We start from the raw sequence: 17,753 nt of genomic DNA on the forward strand, positions 1-17,753 counted from the left end.
AAAGATCGCCTACATTGCTCAAACGCAACAGCGCCCCCCAAACATTTTCTTCTTTTGACTAACCCGTCTCAAGTCTTTCTATGTCCACCTCTTCCTTGGCAAGCATATCTATTTTCATATTTAAGTTTTCTCTAATAAACAGATGATTATGGGATTCACGACTCCCGTGTGGTGTGTTTGAACCTGTGTGTTTCACAGGCTGGTATACCTAATCAAGCTTCTAGTTAAATATTCTCTGAGTGAAATTCCCAGGGTGGCGTAGTCTGGCTATTTAGATAGAGCTGTGGGGTTTCCCTCTACAGCTTATGCTACACATGCATTGCGTTAGTTACCCTAGAATACTATGCTTTTAATGGTAATGTTAAACAATTACTTACACTCAGTTTAGAATGCAGTCCTTAAATACTGTTACAAAGTCATATTGGCAGATCCAGCATAAACAGCTATGACCAAAAAAAACACCCAATATGCAGAGAACTGATATGTGAGTGCATGTGATTTCCTGTGCTGAAGTACTGAGCTTCCCTTTTGCCCATAGTCATGGTTTTCTAAATTCCTTACATTTGTTTTGGGGACACTTTGTACTATTGAGAATGACCCTTCATGACCCTTGAAGCAAACACCAAATGCTTTATTGAATGCCAAAGAAACATACTACTTAGCAGTTTATTAATTCTAATTTGTAAGTGTTATCTGATGTAGCCGAGATACAGTTGCTTATACACAAAGTTAGCTAAAGAGCCCTCATCCCCATTTGAAGCCCAAGAGTATCGGCAGCCCGTGAATACATTTATATCTGGTCTGGTTTATGACTCCAAATGAACTGCACATTCATAGTTTATAATAGAGTGTATACACTCCAGGCCTGACTCATAACTATAGCCATCAGTCCTGTTGTCCTGTGCTCTGGGCCTCTAGACCTTGAGATAAAGCAGTGGGAGCATAACTATGGGCCACAGCCAGATGGAGAGGTTAAGGCAGTGCCCAGCACTGGAGGTGGTGGCTATGGGAGTTTGAGAGGTGGTGGCTATCTGCGTTACTGTGGTGGTGGCTACGGGAGTCTGAGGGGTGGTGGCTATCTGCGTCACTGTGGCGTTGGCTGTGGGAGTCTGAGGGGTGGTAGCAGAGGAGAGGCCTCTAATAGAGGCAGAGCAGACACCAGCATTGCCCACGTCGTCAACCATGACCAGTTCTACCACCTCAGAACAGCAGGAGGCGTTGTAGGACGCAAAAGTGATGCCTGCGCCATAGGAGCTGGTGTTGAGGGTGCCATTGCCCTGCTGGAGTGTTACAAGAACAATGCCTGTCCCATTGCCATCAGTCAGGTTGGCAGAGAGCTGCCACGTAGCCTGGCTGCAGTCTTGTGGACAGTTGGCAGTGAGGTCCACTTGGCAAACAGGACGGGTGAAGTCAGTCACCTGTGAAAAAGAAACCAAAGGCCTGTCTCAGTTTGTTGTTAGATGACTGGTAGTCAAGTACTTAAAGAAACCTTAAAGTTACCTTAGTGGCGACAGCAAAGCGAATGACAACATAGTTGGAGTCGGTGGCTCCAGGAGCTTCTGCCTCGATGGTCAGCGTGACGTCGGTGCCTGAAGGGGTGTCTGACGGAGCTGTGAGCGACACTGTGCCCTCAGCACGGCCTCCAGCCTCCAGAGTTACACTGCTCGGGTAAGTCACGTTGAAGCCACGATCATTCCTCGCTCGGATGGTATAGTTACCTGCTGTGGTGTTGGTTTCCACTGTGAAGGGCACAGTAATGGTCGCTCCTGGTTCCAAAGTGCTGTTTACTGAGGCCTGTGATGAGGTGGCATCATAAGAATACAGCTTTAGTGTCGTCAGTTGTGATGGCTCTGGCAGTATCCTCCCCTAAATGCATTTTCATTGCCTCATAAAATATGATATTAGTAAAATATTAATAAACATTGATAGAACTGGTTAAAACACTGTTAGCTCACCGTCACAGCCACCCTGGAGGCCCTGAGCTGTGTAGAGGACTGCCTAAGGAAGAGGATGGGGGAGGACCGGGAGGCCCCACTGGTTTCCCCCCTCAGATGGATGATGAAGTTTTCCACTGGCAGTTCATCTACCGTTACCAGGAAGTCCTCACCTCCTAATGCCTCCACGGTTCCATTTACAGCCCCAGATCCAGAGACAGGCACCAGAGCCACCTCAGTCACCCTCAATGAATCACTTCCTGTTACTGACATCAAGAGGGTGGCGTTCTTACCTGTTTTGGAAAGACAATTGATTATTCAGTGGTCACAAACAAACAAACAAAAATCTTACAATAGATGGAATCAAGGTGGTGCTGCTTTCTGTCCCCTACGTCCAAATATCAGTCATGTACAGATTAAGATATACCCCTTCAGCTGCACCTTATTAACAAGCACTATTGGAGTGCTTTGAACATACCAACGGATGGACGACTCTGTTTTAGGCTAAAATCTCCATGTGCTCCGCCAAAGGCCTCCACAAAGTTGAACAAGAAGTTGATGGAACTTTGACCTGCACAGAAACACACACAGAGGCACACAGTGTGAAGTTTCATGTAGGTAGGTGTTATGTTCCATCATATTTCTCTGCACAACATTTTGAGAACTGCTCACCTGTGACTTTGACAGTAAATGTTGCTGTGGAGTTGATGGTGATATCCCACAGTCCTGTGCGGTTGTGGGTCTTGACTTGCATACGCTGTAGGTTTCCCACCCTCTGAATCGTACCCAGAGGTCCCTCTGACACCTCATGACTCTGTGACTCGCCTGAAATGGATTACAGGTAAAAATATTAATTGAAGGAAAAAGAGACATTTCTGACTAATTTGTCAAAACATTGCATGATTTTTTTTTATCAGAAAGCATGGAGTAAAATGGAACTATGCATCACAGTTTCATTGATGCATTCATGTGACAGGAAGATCCACATCTGCCATGTGAAACTGAATGCATGGACAACATCTAAATGCAAAGAAAATATCTAATATCTGTCTAAATATCTAATATGTACACAGACATGGGTGATGACACCCCCTCAAACCTGTGGGACTGAAGAGAGTAAACGCAGGTGAGGACCCTGTGATGTACAGCGTCACATTGGACACCAACTCGTCCAGCAGGAAGGAGAAGTTCTCAGCCCTCAGCGGGGTCCTCACTGCCTGGAGCAGGGTCACCTGAGAGGGGCAGAATGACATTTTATTAACCCACCAGCACAGAAAGCCAAGCTAACCAGTCTTTAAAACACAAAATTATCCCTACATCCCTAATGAATGTGGAAACCTATCGGGTACCAGAGCAGGGCTTGAGGAGTCCTCTATGATCACAGTGGCCTGAGGCAGTGAGGACTCGGACACCTCTATGGCCTGGCCACCTGAAGCCTGTGCTAGGTCCCGGTAGAGCTGAGCATCTGCCTCAGATAAGCGATTCGACGTTGGGCTCCCAGAGCGCTGATGGCGACGTGCTGAGCGGGAAGGATCAGTGAGCATGAAGGTGACCTATGGGACAAGGTATGTGCTTTTAAATAGCATACAAAAACATGAGAAATATTACGCACAAAGAGTATCTACACAGTTCTGAACAGAGTATGTAAAGACTACCAAGATATGCTGGCTCAGATTAACAGGCATCACCTACTTTGCAAACTTCGAATACAAAAAAAGCATATACAGCTAGTTGACATAAAAAACAGACAAAAAGCCTACAGATATGAACACAGACAGTGTCACAGAGACACAAACAGCAAGGTTGATCCCACCAAATTCACCTTTGACTTGGTGCTCTCAATCAGTGCAGTCACAGTGCTCTTCAGCGTAACATCTTTGGCAGGAGCGTCGGTGAAGAGAAAGATGTCAGAGGAAGGGGGAGCTGCAGTGAGCGCCAGCTGGTCATCGGACGACAACAGAACATTACCTTTTACTCATGCTCATGCATAGAATCCTTCCTGACAACTGTCAAAACTGGAGACAATTTTCTTAATTCATGATAGCTAACGTGATCTGTACATAATGTGAGTTAACTTAATGTGAACACATAAAAACACTGTTAAAACACTCCACAAAAGTGGAGTGAGTCACTAAATAATAGTATTCATTGATTTAAGAGAAGGCTGCAGTTTTAGCACATGCATACATACCTGTAGTCCTGATAAGCTCATTTCAGGAATATCCCCTCCACCCGAGGCACTGAGCCCGTTGATGTGTTGCTTGAAAATATCTGCATCAGTTGTCCTGATCAGTGGCCCGAAGTCTGTACAATCACAGACAGAGACACCAGCAGTTAATGAACATGTGGAACAACAAGACCTGTGCATTTCACTGCTGAGGTCCTCCATCTTCCCTGTTAGAGGAGGGTGCGCCCCCTGCTGGTCTGACCTGGGTCATTAAACGGGACCAGGATGTACTCTGAGGGTTCCTTCTGGGTGCCACGTTTGAGATCGATGATGGAGAAGGAGACCCGCTTTACCTCAGCAATTTCATCAGACATGCTGCCTGTGGTGTCAACCACGAAAGAAAGCACAGATGATTGTGACACTCCCACTAACCTGAGAGAGAAAGACAGAGAGGGGGAGAGAGAGAGAGGTTGTCTGTTAACCTGTACAAATGTTCTGACTTTCTACAAAGTGGTAAAATACAGACAGGTTTTCAATCATTCAATCAGTCAGTCTGTATTACCGCAGGAAGTCTTTGTCCCCGGTGGCCAGTCTGATGTCCTCCAGGAGCTCCATGGTGGCGTTGATGGCCACCTGTGCTGCTCGCAGGTGCAAGTGCCCATGGCTCGCTGTGATGCTATCCTTGTTAATCCCACCAACTGGATCCTGATTACTGGTCTTGTCAAAAGAACCACCATGGCTGCACTTTCCTGCAGTGAGTTGGGCACACATTCATGCGCTATACTGTATATGTTGATGTCTCTGATGGGCTATGAGCATCAGTAGAGCAGTCATGAACAAATTAGTTTACTGGTCTAAAGCACTGATATGTGTCTTTGAAAAGGGAATAGACGTAAACATGGCAACCTGGTGGCTTGGCTGATGGCAAGAGGCTAAAGTAGCCTGATGTGAGTTTCTTCTCCTGTAGGATCTCAGGTAGAAGGTTATCATTGCAGTTTCCTCTTATGCAGCTCCTGCAGGTGGCTCTATCAGGACCTGGAAAAGAAAATGTACACAGTGTGTTTGAGCTTAGATGAGAGAAAGAGAGTGGATGTAAGAGAGACAGTATTGTGGAATATTTATCTTGGAATAAGGCCTGACAGGTAATGCAAAAAAAGATTTAGTGAGTGACATGAGTAGGTGGTGACACAAGTGATGTGAGTAGCTGAGAGGAAAATTAGTTGTTTCAAGAGTACCTCAGGTGATGCATGAATGAGAGGCTTTGTGATGGATTAGCCATCAAATATAGTAGTTGGTAACATAAATAATGTAAGTAGTCCCCCCCCTACACACACACAGACACCTGCCAGATTATCCAAAGGCGTGTCTAGCCTGATCAAATTGGAGAATGGTACTGTGTTTCCTATCTCTATCCAGTTACTGTGGCTGTAGAAATCCTGTGCGAAAAAGAGATGTTGATTGTGATTAGTGTTAATGTTAAAGTGCGAAGGTGTCCATGTGTCTGTGGCAGACCAAAGGAAGGAGCTGAAAGAGGCTCTGTCCATCTGTTTACATGGCAAAATATACTGTGGAAAGAGTGAGCTTTTACTGAGTGAAACCAAACTAACTTGCATTTTACAAAATCTCTCCCAAGAACATATCATGAAGCCAGGAAAATGCAGAGCAAAAACTGAAACTCTCCAACAACCAACCACTCTGTCGGACAACAGCTCTACCTCATCCACAGCAACCGCTCAAGAACACACACACTTATTATGGACACACGCATTCACCTGCAGTGTGTGACAGGCAGCACCCAAGCTGATTCTGGCAGAGATGAAGCTCCCTTGCTTCACGGCAGCCTTGACGGCAGCGGCACCCTGGGCCACCAGGGCTCGCCCTTCAGCGAATTTCTCGTCATCAAAGTGGTGCGGAGCGCTCAGAATCCGAATCAGGTCCACAGCCGCATTGCTCAGGTAGGTCTTAATCACAGCTCTCTGGAAAGCAAAGCCCGACAAGAAGGAGGACCCCCCTGAGGAGCATGCCTGCTGCAGGGTGTATGCCGTCAGCCTATCATCAATCTGAGAGACAGGGTTGAAAAGGGAGAGCAGTGAAGAACAAAGCAAGACTAATGAATAGAGATCATAAAAACATAGTTAGAGAATAATCTGTATAAGCCTCCTACGCGGTCTTAACAACTTGTCAAACAGGTCTATTTTCTACAGGTAATACAGGTCTATTTTCATACTGTTGTCATCACACCGATAGGACTCAGTGATACAGGTAAAGGTTTTCCACTTTAAAAACTTCATTTGATTTCGTTTGTAATTTGTTTTTGAATGTCCCCTATTATAGAGCCTAGTGTTTAAAAAAAAAAAATAAATTCATCAGTTAATATTACATTGATTGCCGTGTAGATCTGGGAATTTGAACTGAACTTCCAGAGCATCCCTCACTCTATCTGTCTCTAAGAGGTGTGTTACATGATCTCACTGGTCTCTCACAGGCAAGGTGAAGTCCTGGCCTTGGGCTGCGGCCATTGCACGGCACACTTGGCCAGTCTTGCGGAAGATGGCCCTCTGGGTGATGTCACGGTGTGTGAGAGAGCCTCGAGAGATTAGCGGCTTGAAGGTTTCGGTGAGTGGGCAGAAGAACAGCGTCAACCAGAGCAGAGATGCGTGGGCCGTCACTGAAGAGAACATGATGATGGACCTGGGCTCCACAAAGAGTTCCTGGGCAGAGAAAAGGATTGACCTTTCCGTTTATAATTTCCATTTTTTGTTCTCTCTCTCTCTCTCACATCCCCACCCCACCTCATTCACTCTTTTTCCAACACTCAAAACTTTACCATGGAAACATTTTTCTATTCCATATCAATGATTGGTTAGAAATTTTAATCACGAGAAGGCCGGTTGGTGAGCAGAATGGAGTAGTCGTGTATCGTCAGGCTCCTGCCACACAGTTTCCGTTTTGACCATAAGTCAATATAAATGATCTCAACTTAGTTACAACTAAACACCAAACGGCACCCAAACAAGTTTTTTTGCCCAACAACATGTCGTCCAGACCAAGCAAGCCGTCGAAAAAGTCTGAACAAGCTGCCCCAGCTGACACTGCTATCGACAATGCTACGTTAGCAAACATGCTAGTGGAGCTAAGAGCAGACCTGCTAACCAAACCTGACTCACTCGCTGTACGATTTGAAAACAAGCTGGCGACCATTGACACAAAGCTAGATGGGATACAATCCACGGTAACCAACCATGAACAGCGAATCTCTGATTTGGAATCTGGGCTGAACCATCTGCAGTTCTTGGAAGCAAAGGTAACCTCTATGGCTGAAAATAATGCTAAGCTGAAAGCCAAGCTAACTGACCTGGAGGGGAGAAGCAGACGGTGCAACGTACGTCTCATTGGTGTGCCTGAAGCAGTCGAGGGTTCATGGCCAACGTCTTTTTTCTCTAGTTTTCTGGTGGATGTGTTGGGGAAAGATGTGCTTCCTTCGCCCCCAGAGCTCGACAGAGCTCATCGCACACTCAAACCCAAACCAGCAGAGGGGGAAAAACCTAGAGCTGTGATCATCTGTTTTCACAAGTTTCAGACCAAAGACGTTGTCATTCGCGCTGCCCGCAAAAAAAGAGGCGAACTTAAATATGACGGCAAGCCAGTCTATATATATGAGGATTAACTGCCCTGAAGTGCTGGACCAGCGTTCGGAGTATAAAGAGGTCATGCGCCAGCTCTACATTCTCAAACTCCAGCCTTCACTGTTGTACCCAGCGCGGCTGTTTATCAAGGCTGAAGACGGCAGCAGACGGCGTCTCACGTCAGTGAAAGAGGCACAGCATCTTTTGGCCTCATACCAGAAGCGTTAGAAGACTGATGCAAGTTAAAGACGGTTGAGTTGTCAATAGCTTATCCTAATCACATGTCATTGAATGGAGCAGGTATGCAATTGCGTTTTGTTAACAGAACAAATATGGCTGTTTGTGTGTTAGTGTTAAAAAATGCCAAGTGTTTTGTAGTGGCATACAAAATAAGTTGGGCTCACTGTTTTATTTTCACCCCCTCTGGGTGGAACTGTTACATTGTACTGCTTAAGCCTATGTTATTATCACACCTGTTGGGCCCTTATGGTTGAAACAGTTATGCAAATTGACTTAATTTTTTTTTTTACCACTCAGACTACTGTGTGGCAGGGTGGGAGATTAGAGGAAAGTAACCCCGGGAGAATTTTGCTAAGTGAACATGGCACTTTCGTGCACGGGCTGTGGGTATTTGTGGGGTCAGTGGGTGTGGGGTGGGGAAGTGGGGGGCATTGTGAATGTGGGGGGGGGCGGGGTTTTGCACTTTGTCTCTCATTGTTTCTTTCATTTTTCTTTTTTCTCTTACTTTTCTCTTCCTTTTTCTTTTCACCTCTCCTTTCTCATTATTCTCAGATATAACCAGATATTTCACTATGCTATACAAGATAATCCATCACTTAGGCCTGTATGGAAAGTAAAAAAACTATGAATAACATTCGTTTTATATCATGGAACGTCAAGGGGGCAAATCAGGCTACCAAAATAAATAAGATCATGTCTCATCTTCAAGATTTGAGAGGTGATGTAGTTTTCTTGCAGGAGACGCACTTGCGCAGTGACGAGGTCTTGCGCATTAAAAGGGGTAGGTTCAGCCATCTATATCATTCAAAGTTTAATGCGAGGGCCAGGGGTGCTGCCATTTTGATTCGAAGCAACATTCCATTTGAACCAGAAAAAGTTGTAGCCGACCCAGCTGGTAGATTTGTTATTGTGACGGGAAGGCTGTGCAGCACTCAAGTTATCTTAGCTAGTGTCTATGCGCCAAACTGGGATGATGAACAATTCATATCCAAGCTTTTCAACTCTATTCCCAACATTGAAACATACCACATCATTGTTGGGGGGGATTTTAATTTCGTACAAGATGCTGTTTTAGACAGATCCTCCTCTAGACCATATTCTATCAATAATTCTGCCAAACTACTAACCTCCATTGCAAGGGAGTTGGGCTTGTCAGACCCATGGAGGTCTAAATTCCCCAATAGAAAATCCTTTTCTTTTTTTTCGCATGTCCATCATTCCTATTCTCGAATAGATTTTTTTCTCTTAGACAACAGACTCATTTCTAATATAAATTCATGCGAGTACCACAGTATTGTGATCTCAGACCATGCTCCTACATCACTAGACATACAGTTTCCCAATTACAGCCGCATCTTAAAACCATGGCGATTTAATTCACATTTATTATCTAATGACCCCCTTGTGGACTTCCTAAGATCCAATATACAACTATTTTTTGAAATAAATGACACACCAGACGTATCAAAAGGAACCTTGTGGGAAGCTTTTAAGGCATACTTAAGAGGCCACATCATTTCCTATACAACACACCTCAGAAAGATGACTAAGTCCAGACAAGAGGAACTGTCACAGAAGCTCCTGGAGGCTGATAATAGCTACTCTAATAATCCAGACCCGCTACTTTATAAAAAGCGTTTACAGCTCCAAACTGAGTTTAACCTTTTATCCACAAATGAAGCAGAATTGCAACTGCTCAAGTCTAGACAGCGATTTTTTGAATCAGGGGACAGGGCTGGAAAACTCCTTGCCCAGCAAGCCAGAGCCGCATCCGCCTCCAGGCTTATTCACAGTATTAGGTCTACACCTGGCGTTATTATTACTGACCCAAAATCCATAAATGAAACATTCACCAAATTTTATTCTGATCTATATGCCTCTGACCACCCCCAGACCAGTACAGCCAGTACACTGAACACTATTGAGTTTCCTAGAGTGGACGAGGAGCTGGTGGAGAATTTAGCCAATCCAATTTCAACTGCTGAGGTCATAAATGCTATCAGTTCTTTACAGAGTGGCAAGTCGCCGGGCCCGGATGGATATAGCGTACAATTTTATAAGAAATTCGCCCCACTTGTCTCCACAGTCTTGTGTGATGTGTATAACGAGGCCCTGTCTCTTGGCCAGCTTCCTCCAACCCTGACTAATGCCACAATTACTCTTCTCTTAAAAAAAGATAAAGATCCTTTACTTTGTAGTAGTTTTAGACCTATATCCCTGTTAAATGTAGATTACAAAATTCTTGCTAAGATTCTAGCCCTCCGTCTTCAGGGGGTTCTTCCACAGATCATCTCATCAGACCAAACTGGCTTCATGTTGGGGAGGCACTCATTCCACAACACGAGAAGACTGTTTAACATACTGAACATGCCCAGCTCCAGCACCCCAGAGGTAGTGGTGTCGCTGGACGCTGAAAAAGCTTTTGATAGGGTGGAGTGGGACTTTCTATTTGAGGTGATGGAGAAATTTGGTCTGGGTTCAGGTTTTATTTCATGGGTGAAATTGCTATACTCCACACCAGTAGCTTCTGTGCTAACAAACAACACAGTATCACCCCCCTTCCAGCTCCACCGCGGCACAAGGCAAGGGTGTCCACTATCCCCTTTATTATTTGCCATAGCCATCGAGCCCCTGGCCATCTGGCTGAGATCTGAGAATGGATTTGAGGGCATTTCCCGCCAAGGCTCAGTACACAAGCTGTCACTTTACGCAGATGATTTACTTCTCTATGTATCAAATCCATCTACATCTCTCCCGATAGTTTTAGACATCCTAAAGCAATTTGGTCAACTCTCTGGCTACAAACTCAACTTTGGAAAGAGTGAGTTATTTGCAATTAATAACTTAGTTGGTGACTTACCAGACGACATAGTTCCTTTTAAAAGAGTGGATAACGGTTTTAAATATTTGGGTATACTTATAACAAGGTCTCTATCAGATACTTTCAATACAAATTTTGTCCCCTTGCTTGGCAGAGTTGAGGAGGACTTTCATAGATGGTCTACCTTGCCTCTATCATTGGCCGGTAGGGTGAACCTCATCAAAATGACAGTTCTGCCCAAATTCCTTTACCTTTTCCAGCATATTCCTGTACTTATTTCAAAAAAGTTTTTTGCTAAACTGGATAAGGCAATATCAACATTTCTCTGGGCAGGTAAACCTGTGCGTATGCAGAAAAAGTTATTGCAGCTTCCTAAGAGCACAGGGGGCCTTGCTCTTCCCAATTTTGTATATTACTATTGGGCAGCTAATATTCACAAGCTTTTGTACTGGACTGACAAACATACCACCGACCAGCCTGCCTGGGTCCATATTGAAATGTCATCATCCCAGGTCTCACTGCGGTCATGGCTGTGTTCTCCACTTCCTGTGTCAGCCACTGAAGCCAGTGATAATCCAGTAGTTAAGCAGTCATTTAAGATATGGTTGCAATTCAGGAAGCATTTTGGCTTGCAAGGTTCCTCTATTCATGCCCCAGTATCCCATAATCACAGTTTTAAACCATCCATTATGGACTCTGCATTTCAGTTGTGGTCGGAGAGAGGTGTAGCATCTATCAATGACCTCTATAATAATGGTACATTCATGTCTTTCAGTGACCTATCGTCTAAATTTAATCTCCCCTCATCTCACCTTTTCCGTTTTTTTCAAATTAGACATTTTGCCCAGAAAAACTACCCTGACTTTCCAAACACTCCCCCTCAGACTCTGTTAGACACCCTTCTCAGAATAAACCCCAATCAGAAAGGGAATATCGCCCATATTTTTAATGCAATGGACGTCATCACTTCAGTTTTCCCACAACATACAAAACATTTGTGGGAACAGGATCTAGGGCTCAATTTTGAAGAAGATCAGTGGGACAATATCCTTGAGTTGGTCCACAACTCTTCTCTCTGTGCCCGACACGGGCTGATCCAATGTAAACTGATACACAGGACTTACTACACCAATCATAGACTGTCTAAATTCTATCCCAATGTAGCTGACTCTTGTAATAGATGCAACCAATCCCCTGCCGATCTCATACACATGTTTTGGTCATGTCCAAAGCTTACAGACTTCTGGTCCAAAATATTCGATACCCTTCAAATTGCTTACCATTTTGTGGCTGACCCCCATCCCCTCTCTGCACTCTTTGGTATCCCAAACAACAACATCTTAACGGCTGAGGCACGACATTCTATGGCCTTTTGCACTCTGTTGGCTAGGCGCTTAATTTTGTTGAACTGGAAGCACAACTTGCCACCATCCTATACTCGATGGGTTAAGGAAGTTCTACACAACTTAAAGTTAGAGAGATTAAGGTTTTCCCTCAAGGGCTCTCTGAGGAAATTTGACAAAATCTGGAACCCCTTGTTGTTAATTATAGACTCATTAGATATTACACCTGAGGAGTCAGATATCTGAGTTATGCTGACGTACCACTAAAACTTACATTCCCAAAATGTTAGTTTTTCTTTAGTTTATTCTCTTTTGGTTTTTTATTTTTATTTGTATTTATTTTTCTTCTCTTCTCTCTTCTCTTTTCTTTTCTCTTCACCTAGAGACAGGTAGGGTTGGGACCTCTACAGGGGTATGAGGTGTGGGTGGGTGTGTGGGAGGGGGGTGGGGGGTTACTGTAAAATTGGGAAAAATGTGAGCATTGTACAGTATCTCTTTTATGTCCTCATTTTGTATCGTCGATGCTCAATAAACATACTTATAAAAAAAAAAAAAAAAAAAAATTTTAATCACTTGCTATCACACCTCCAGCATGACACAATTAGAATTAAACCTCTTAAAGAAAAAATACAATTTTAATTTTCTGTAAATAAATGAAGTTAAACAAATAAAATCGGATTATTAGAATGATTTCCTACCTGTGCTGGGTGAGGACCGATCTAAGCGCTCGGGAGCTTTTCACCTGCTCAGATGAGTCCCTGGTATTTATACTGGCATCCACTCCTCCCTCACTTGACTCAATGTCACACAACTCCCCAAAGACACAGACGCAAGTGTGAAGCAAATTCCATGTTTCATCAGCAGTGCGTGCTTTGCGTAGTGTGTTGGATATCACGACAGAGATGCTACATACCATGATGTGAGATTTCACAGTTTTTTGACAAACATAATAACGTGCTTATCTTTATCTGCATTTTCATGATTTCCCTTAAGATATGGGAACAAGTTGGATGGAAACCCAGCTAATATGAAGCGGTCTAGCAGAAACAGGGCTGAAAGTGCAGCTTTCTTACCAATAACCCACTTCATTTGACAAACATAATAAGTCATAAGGCACTAGGCTGTAGGTGTTGTCCTTTGAGAGAACTGAAACTCTCAAATAATATGAAAATAAGAAATAAAGGGTGCAAGGCTACTATTTCTAATACGTTTTAATCTCTTTTTGATTCTTGTGCAGCATCAACACCAACATTTTGTAAAACACGAAATACACGGACACACATGGAAACAAACACAAGAATTTAGGGGAGGTGTATGTCGATCGAGAGAGAGAGAGAGACAGAGAGACAGAGAGATATAGAGAATGTCATAATGTCTTAGTGTTGCCCTTTATTGCACCAGGAAGAGTTCTATTTATCCATTGTTCTTGTGAATGCAATTGCTCAATGTGAAATTGAAAGTAAAAAAGTTAATAAGAGTAAATTGAAAGTAAATTTGAAATGCTTGACCTGCACACCTAGTATAGCAGAATGTGGCCATTCTGGAACTGCAGATTGTTTGGATACCACCATCAAATGCTGATTTCCAACCTTGGGGAACCTCAATATGCAGGTATGATGGGTGAATACATAACATCAGCCATGGTATAGTATAAGGTGCTCAAAAGACAACAGATACTCAGTTAGGACTGCTAGGGCACTGAGCCCATTACTTAAATACAAAAAGTAGTGTGCAAGAAAACAGAAGTTTTCAGCTGCATCACCATTATATCCCTTTCCTACATGTATTAGTGATTTCTGTCATATCCACGTGTACTATGATCTTCGTAGGTATCCTAGTCGTAGCCTATTGACCTCAGGTGTAAGTATACGTATAATGTCCTGCTGCAACACACACGATTAGGTTGCAGTTGGAAGAGGGGTGGAATCATTTGTAGTTGCTCTTTGAGTGTTTGATCTGTATGTTTGAAATTCCACCAGAAGCTCTGTGTTCATCCCTTCATGAAGCTGCACAAAAGCTAGAGTAGGTAGGTTCACTGAATAAAGCTAGAGGTAAGTCCACTGAATAACGCTAGGTAGCCCTCGGACACATATGAAGATAAAAGGTGTAGAAACACAAACAACTGTCAGAAAAAGGGTGGAGTATGACTGACAAGACAAAAAGGTCAAGTGTAAGTTTAGGTCAGGTATTTAGCAGACGCTTTTATCCAAAGCAATGTACAAACAACTTCTGGATCACAGTAGGGAATGGGACCCAGGTTTGCTAACTGCGACACAACATCCCAGAAGAAGCAGTAAGTATTGGCAGATAAGATTATTAGATGAAAAAAAAGCGTTGCAAAAGTCTGTTGCAAAAAAATCAAACAAGTAAACAACCTAAATGTATCCCTGCTGGATAGTTTAGCCAAGATGACATCACTGCCATACTGGAATTGATGCCAGTCTGTCCTTGGGATAGGCAAGTAAGATCAGCTACATGATGACAGATGTGAGATGATGCATAAACTCCACATTTCATGCAGATTATGGATTTTTTTAACAGAAATAAAATGTGGTCATTCTTTCCCCACCCTTCTCTGTGTGTGTGTGTATGTGTGTGTGTGTGTGTGTGTGTGTGTGTGTGTGTGTGTGTGTGTATGGTGTGTTTGCATGGTGTGTGTGTGTGGTGTGTGTTTCTGTCTGCTATGGTGATGACACGTATAGAGCAGGTGGTACACATCCGTTTGAAGACTGAGTTCTGACATCCTCCTGCCTGTAAGTACATCTCATTTAACAACTTGTAAAAAGAAATCATGAACTATTTCTCATCATTATATATGTGTGGTGAACACAGGTTATATTAAAGGAATTATTATTAGTTAGATAAATACAACCATTGACTTTCAATTGCCATATATTTTTTTATTTACATTTTTGAAGGGTTACAGAGTAACAACTCAAGGCACTGCCCTTAGACATGGCACCCAAGTCTGTGGTGCTGTCATGGAAAAAAGTGACCGGGTGCCAAAAAGAGCCCGGGTGATGTAATATTGGCTTTCGAACGACTCTTGAGTAGGGATGGGTATCGTTTGGTTTTTATCCGATACCGGTACATAACCGATACTTTTAAAACGATACCGGTGCCTAAACGGTGCCGGAACCGATACTTTTATAAAAAATAAAAAAATGTTTACGATTGACGACATTTAAGAAAGGCTTTATTGCCAAATATATGAACTGTTTAAAGTAGATTATATATATAAATAAATACAAAACACCTTTTAACTTAAAACTTAAATAATATATGAACTGTTAACAAATACAAATAAATACAAAACACACACACACACTCTGTACACACACTACAGCTTCAATACTTCAGCAATTCTTTTGTTCAATTCAATTTTTTTTCTTCAAATTGAGCAATATATTAACTGTTTAAAGTATATTATAAATATAAATACATACAAAACACTTGGCTTCAAACTTTTTAACTTCAAACTATGAACATTATATTAACTGTAAACAACAGTTTATAGTATACTTAAATAAATATAAATAAATACAAAAAACAGCTTCAAACTTCTTTTGCAAAAATATGAGCATATTTGCCTTTGGAGTCAAAAATGTATTATTTTGTTTGCATTTATTTCATGAAATTTCACCATTTTATGATTTGTTTATACCTATCTTTTCTATCTTGTTTATAGTTAATCTTGTTACTTGAACACACTGAGTACGAGAAAATGTGTACTGCCCCTTTAAGAGACTACCGTAGGTTAAGTATAGCTGTCATCTCCGTTTATTTTTCAGTCTTCGGTTGCTGATCTGCCGTTGACTGTTTGCCTTCTCTCCACTCTTTTCACGCAATTGTTTTGTTGCATTTGCTGCACGTCGCGATGTTTGAATATTTTGGTGCGAAATACAGCCACACTTTTGACCGTTTACCTTTCGGTATTTTCTCTGTTAAAAGGTTGATGGCTAGTTCTGTTTGTGCTTGCTCTGTGAACTGCTGCATGCTCTTCACTGTCATAAGACTGTTGCTATGAAAACACCAATGAGCGTGAGCGACTCAGGACAAAGTTTACATTGGGAGCTGGGGCAGTTTTACATGTGCCCCGCGGAATCTGGCTAGCAACCGTTTTCAATTGGCTCAGGCACCGAAATGAAGCACCGAAATCTGCGTTGCATTTCGGTCCGGGTAGGTACTGGTTGTATTGGAACCGGTTCCATATTGGTACCGGTTCTCGGTACCCAACCCTACTCTTGAGTGACAGTTGCTATACCAACGTTAGCATTACGTCACCCGGGCTCTTTTTGGAAGTCAGACAACCTCAATAACGCAATTTACCCCAGAGCATCTCGCATTATACTTCGCTACCTGAGACCAGCTTGCCTGTATTTTACCTGCAATAAACCAAGCAAAACAACCATGTGCTTGATGTTTGACTGTGTTAGGAAAGTTGTTGACTCACAACTTTGTTATAGTGTCAAAGTAAGTACATTTCAACCGGTTTCGCCGCTAGCATCTCGTTAGCGATTACTCCGTTAGCTGGGGCACATTATTTTGCTTAGTGTTTAGCTAGCAAGCTAGTATGAACTCTCCCAAGTCTTTCTAAATAGGCCTATATCAACAAATAAGGGTAGATCTTAAATTATTTAAGATGTTAGCAAATGAACTGGCTGGCTTGCTAAAAAGGTAGATGAACAAGCACCGTATATTATTTAAGATGTTAGCAAATGAACTGGCTGGCTTGCTAAAAAGGTAGATGAACAAGCACCATATATTATTTAAGATGTTATTAAATTAACTGGCTAGCTTGCTTAAAAGGTATATGAACAAGCACCGTACCGTATATTATTTAAGATGTGAGCAAATTAACTGGCTGGCCTGCTAAAAAGGTAGATGAACAAGCACCGTATATTATTTAAGATGTTAGCAAATTAACTGGCTGGCTTGCTAAAACGGTAGATAAACAAGCACCGTATATCAGTATATTTTCTCCTTGTTATAAAAACGAATTTCTACTCTAAACAGTTTCAATTGAAATGCAAATGATGATGTAAACGGCTAAAATGGAACACTTTATTTACCGGGTAAAAATTTGTTTAGCCACAATATATAGCGATTAAAAAAGTAGTATTGACTGCAAATGTTGATGTACAGGATACCGGCAGGTGTAGCTAAAACGGAATACTTAATAGTTTTAGGCACAATATTAAGTGACTAACAAGTAGCTGATGGCTTTCGAACGACTCTTGAGACTGACCAAAAAGTGCCCGGGTTACGTAATGCAAGCGTTGGTATAGCAACTGTCACTCAAAAGTCGTTCGAAAGCCAAAATTACATCATCCGGGCTCTTTTTGGCACCCGGTCACTTTTTGCCATGACAGTGCCTACTCCACCTGCACAAAGGAAATGTCAAGACAGGTTCTATCCAAGTACCTTACCAATGAACAGAACTTTCAAAAAAGCATGGAACAGAGCACAGAACTCCAACAAGCACAAAAATCCAGGAAATGGTCTGACCGAAAACCACGCGATCGGCATTCGAGTGTACACCAATGGTCAGAGGAGAATGGCCAGACTGGTTTGAGATGATAGAAAGGCAACAGTAACTCAAATGACCACTCGTTTCAACCA

General features: G+C 42.6%; 1 protein-coding gene across 1 annotated transcript; it reads right to left on the reverse strand.

The window, feature by feature from the left end:
* Window positions 1-616: 616 nt before the first annotated feature.
* LOC116218389 (von Willebrand factor A domain-containing protein 7-like) lies at window positions 617-7,745 on the reverse strand. The gene is made up of 15 exons (XM_031559937.2): window positions 7,457-7,745; window positions 6,585-6,812; window positions 5,874-6,161; window positions 5,008-5,136; window positions 4,664-4,850; window positions 4,364-4,533; window positions 4,126-4,238; window positions 3,757-3,873; window positions 3,284-3,487; window positions 3,034-3,166; window positions 2,607-2,759; window positions 2,413-2,505; window positions 1,956-2,227; window positions 1,501-1,794; window positions 617-1,418 (listed from the first exon to the last, which is right to left on the reverse strand). Exons 5-15 carry the CDS (start codon window positions 4,714-4,716, stop codon window positions 915-917), a joined length of 2,106 nt encoding a protein of 701 aa, XP_031415797.1. The 5' UTR covers window positions 4,717-4,850; window positions 5,008-5,136; window positions 5,874-6,161; window positions 6,585-6,812; window positions 7,457-7,745; the 3' UTR covers window positions 617-914.
* Window positions 7,746-17,753: the final 10,008 nt, after the last annotated feature.

The sequence above is a fragment of the Clupea harengus genome, chromosome 22 (assembly GCF_900700415.2).
Source record: "Clupea harengus chromosome 22, Ch_v2.0.2, whole genome shotgun sequence".
NCBI classification, from domain to species: Eukaryota; Metazoa; Chordata; class Actinopteri; order Clupeiformes; family Clupeidae; genus Clupea; species Clupea harengus.

Coding starts and splice junctions, on each gene's coding strand:
- LOC116218389 (XM_031559937.2), bottom strand. CDS start 4,716: ATGGAGCTCCTGGAGGACATCAGACTGGCCACCGGGGACAAAGACTTC. Junction 3,167..3,283: donor ACTCCTCAAGCCCTGCTCTG/GTACCCGATAGG, acceptor TGCCCCTCTCAG/GTGACCCTGCTCCAGGCAGT. Junction 1,419..1,500: donor GCTTTGCTGTCGCCACTAAG/GTAACTTTAAGG, acceptor TCTTTTTCACAG/GTGACTGACTTCACCCGTCC.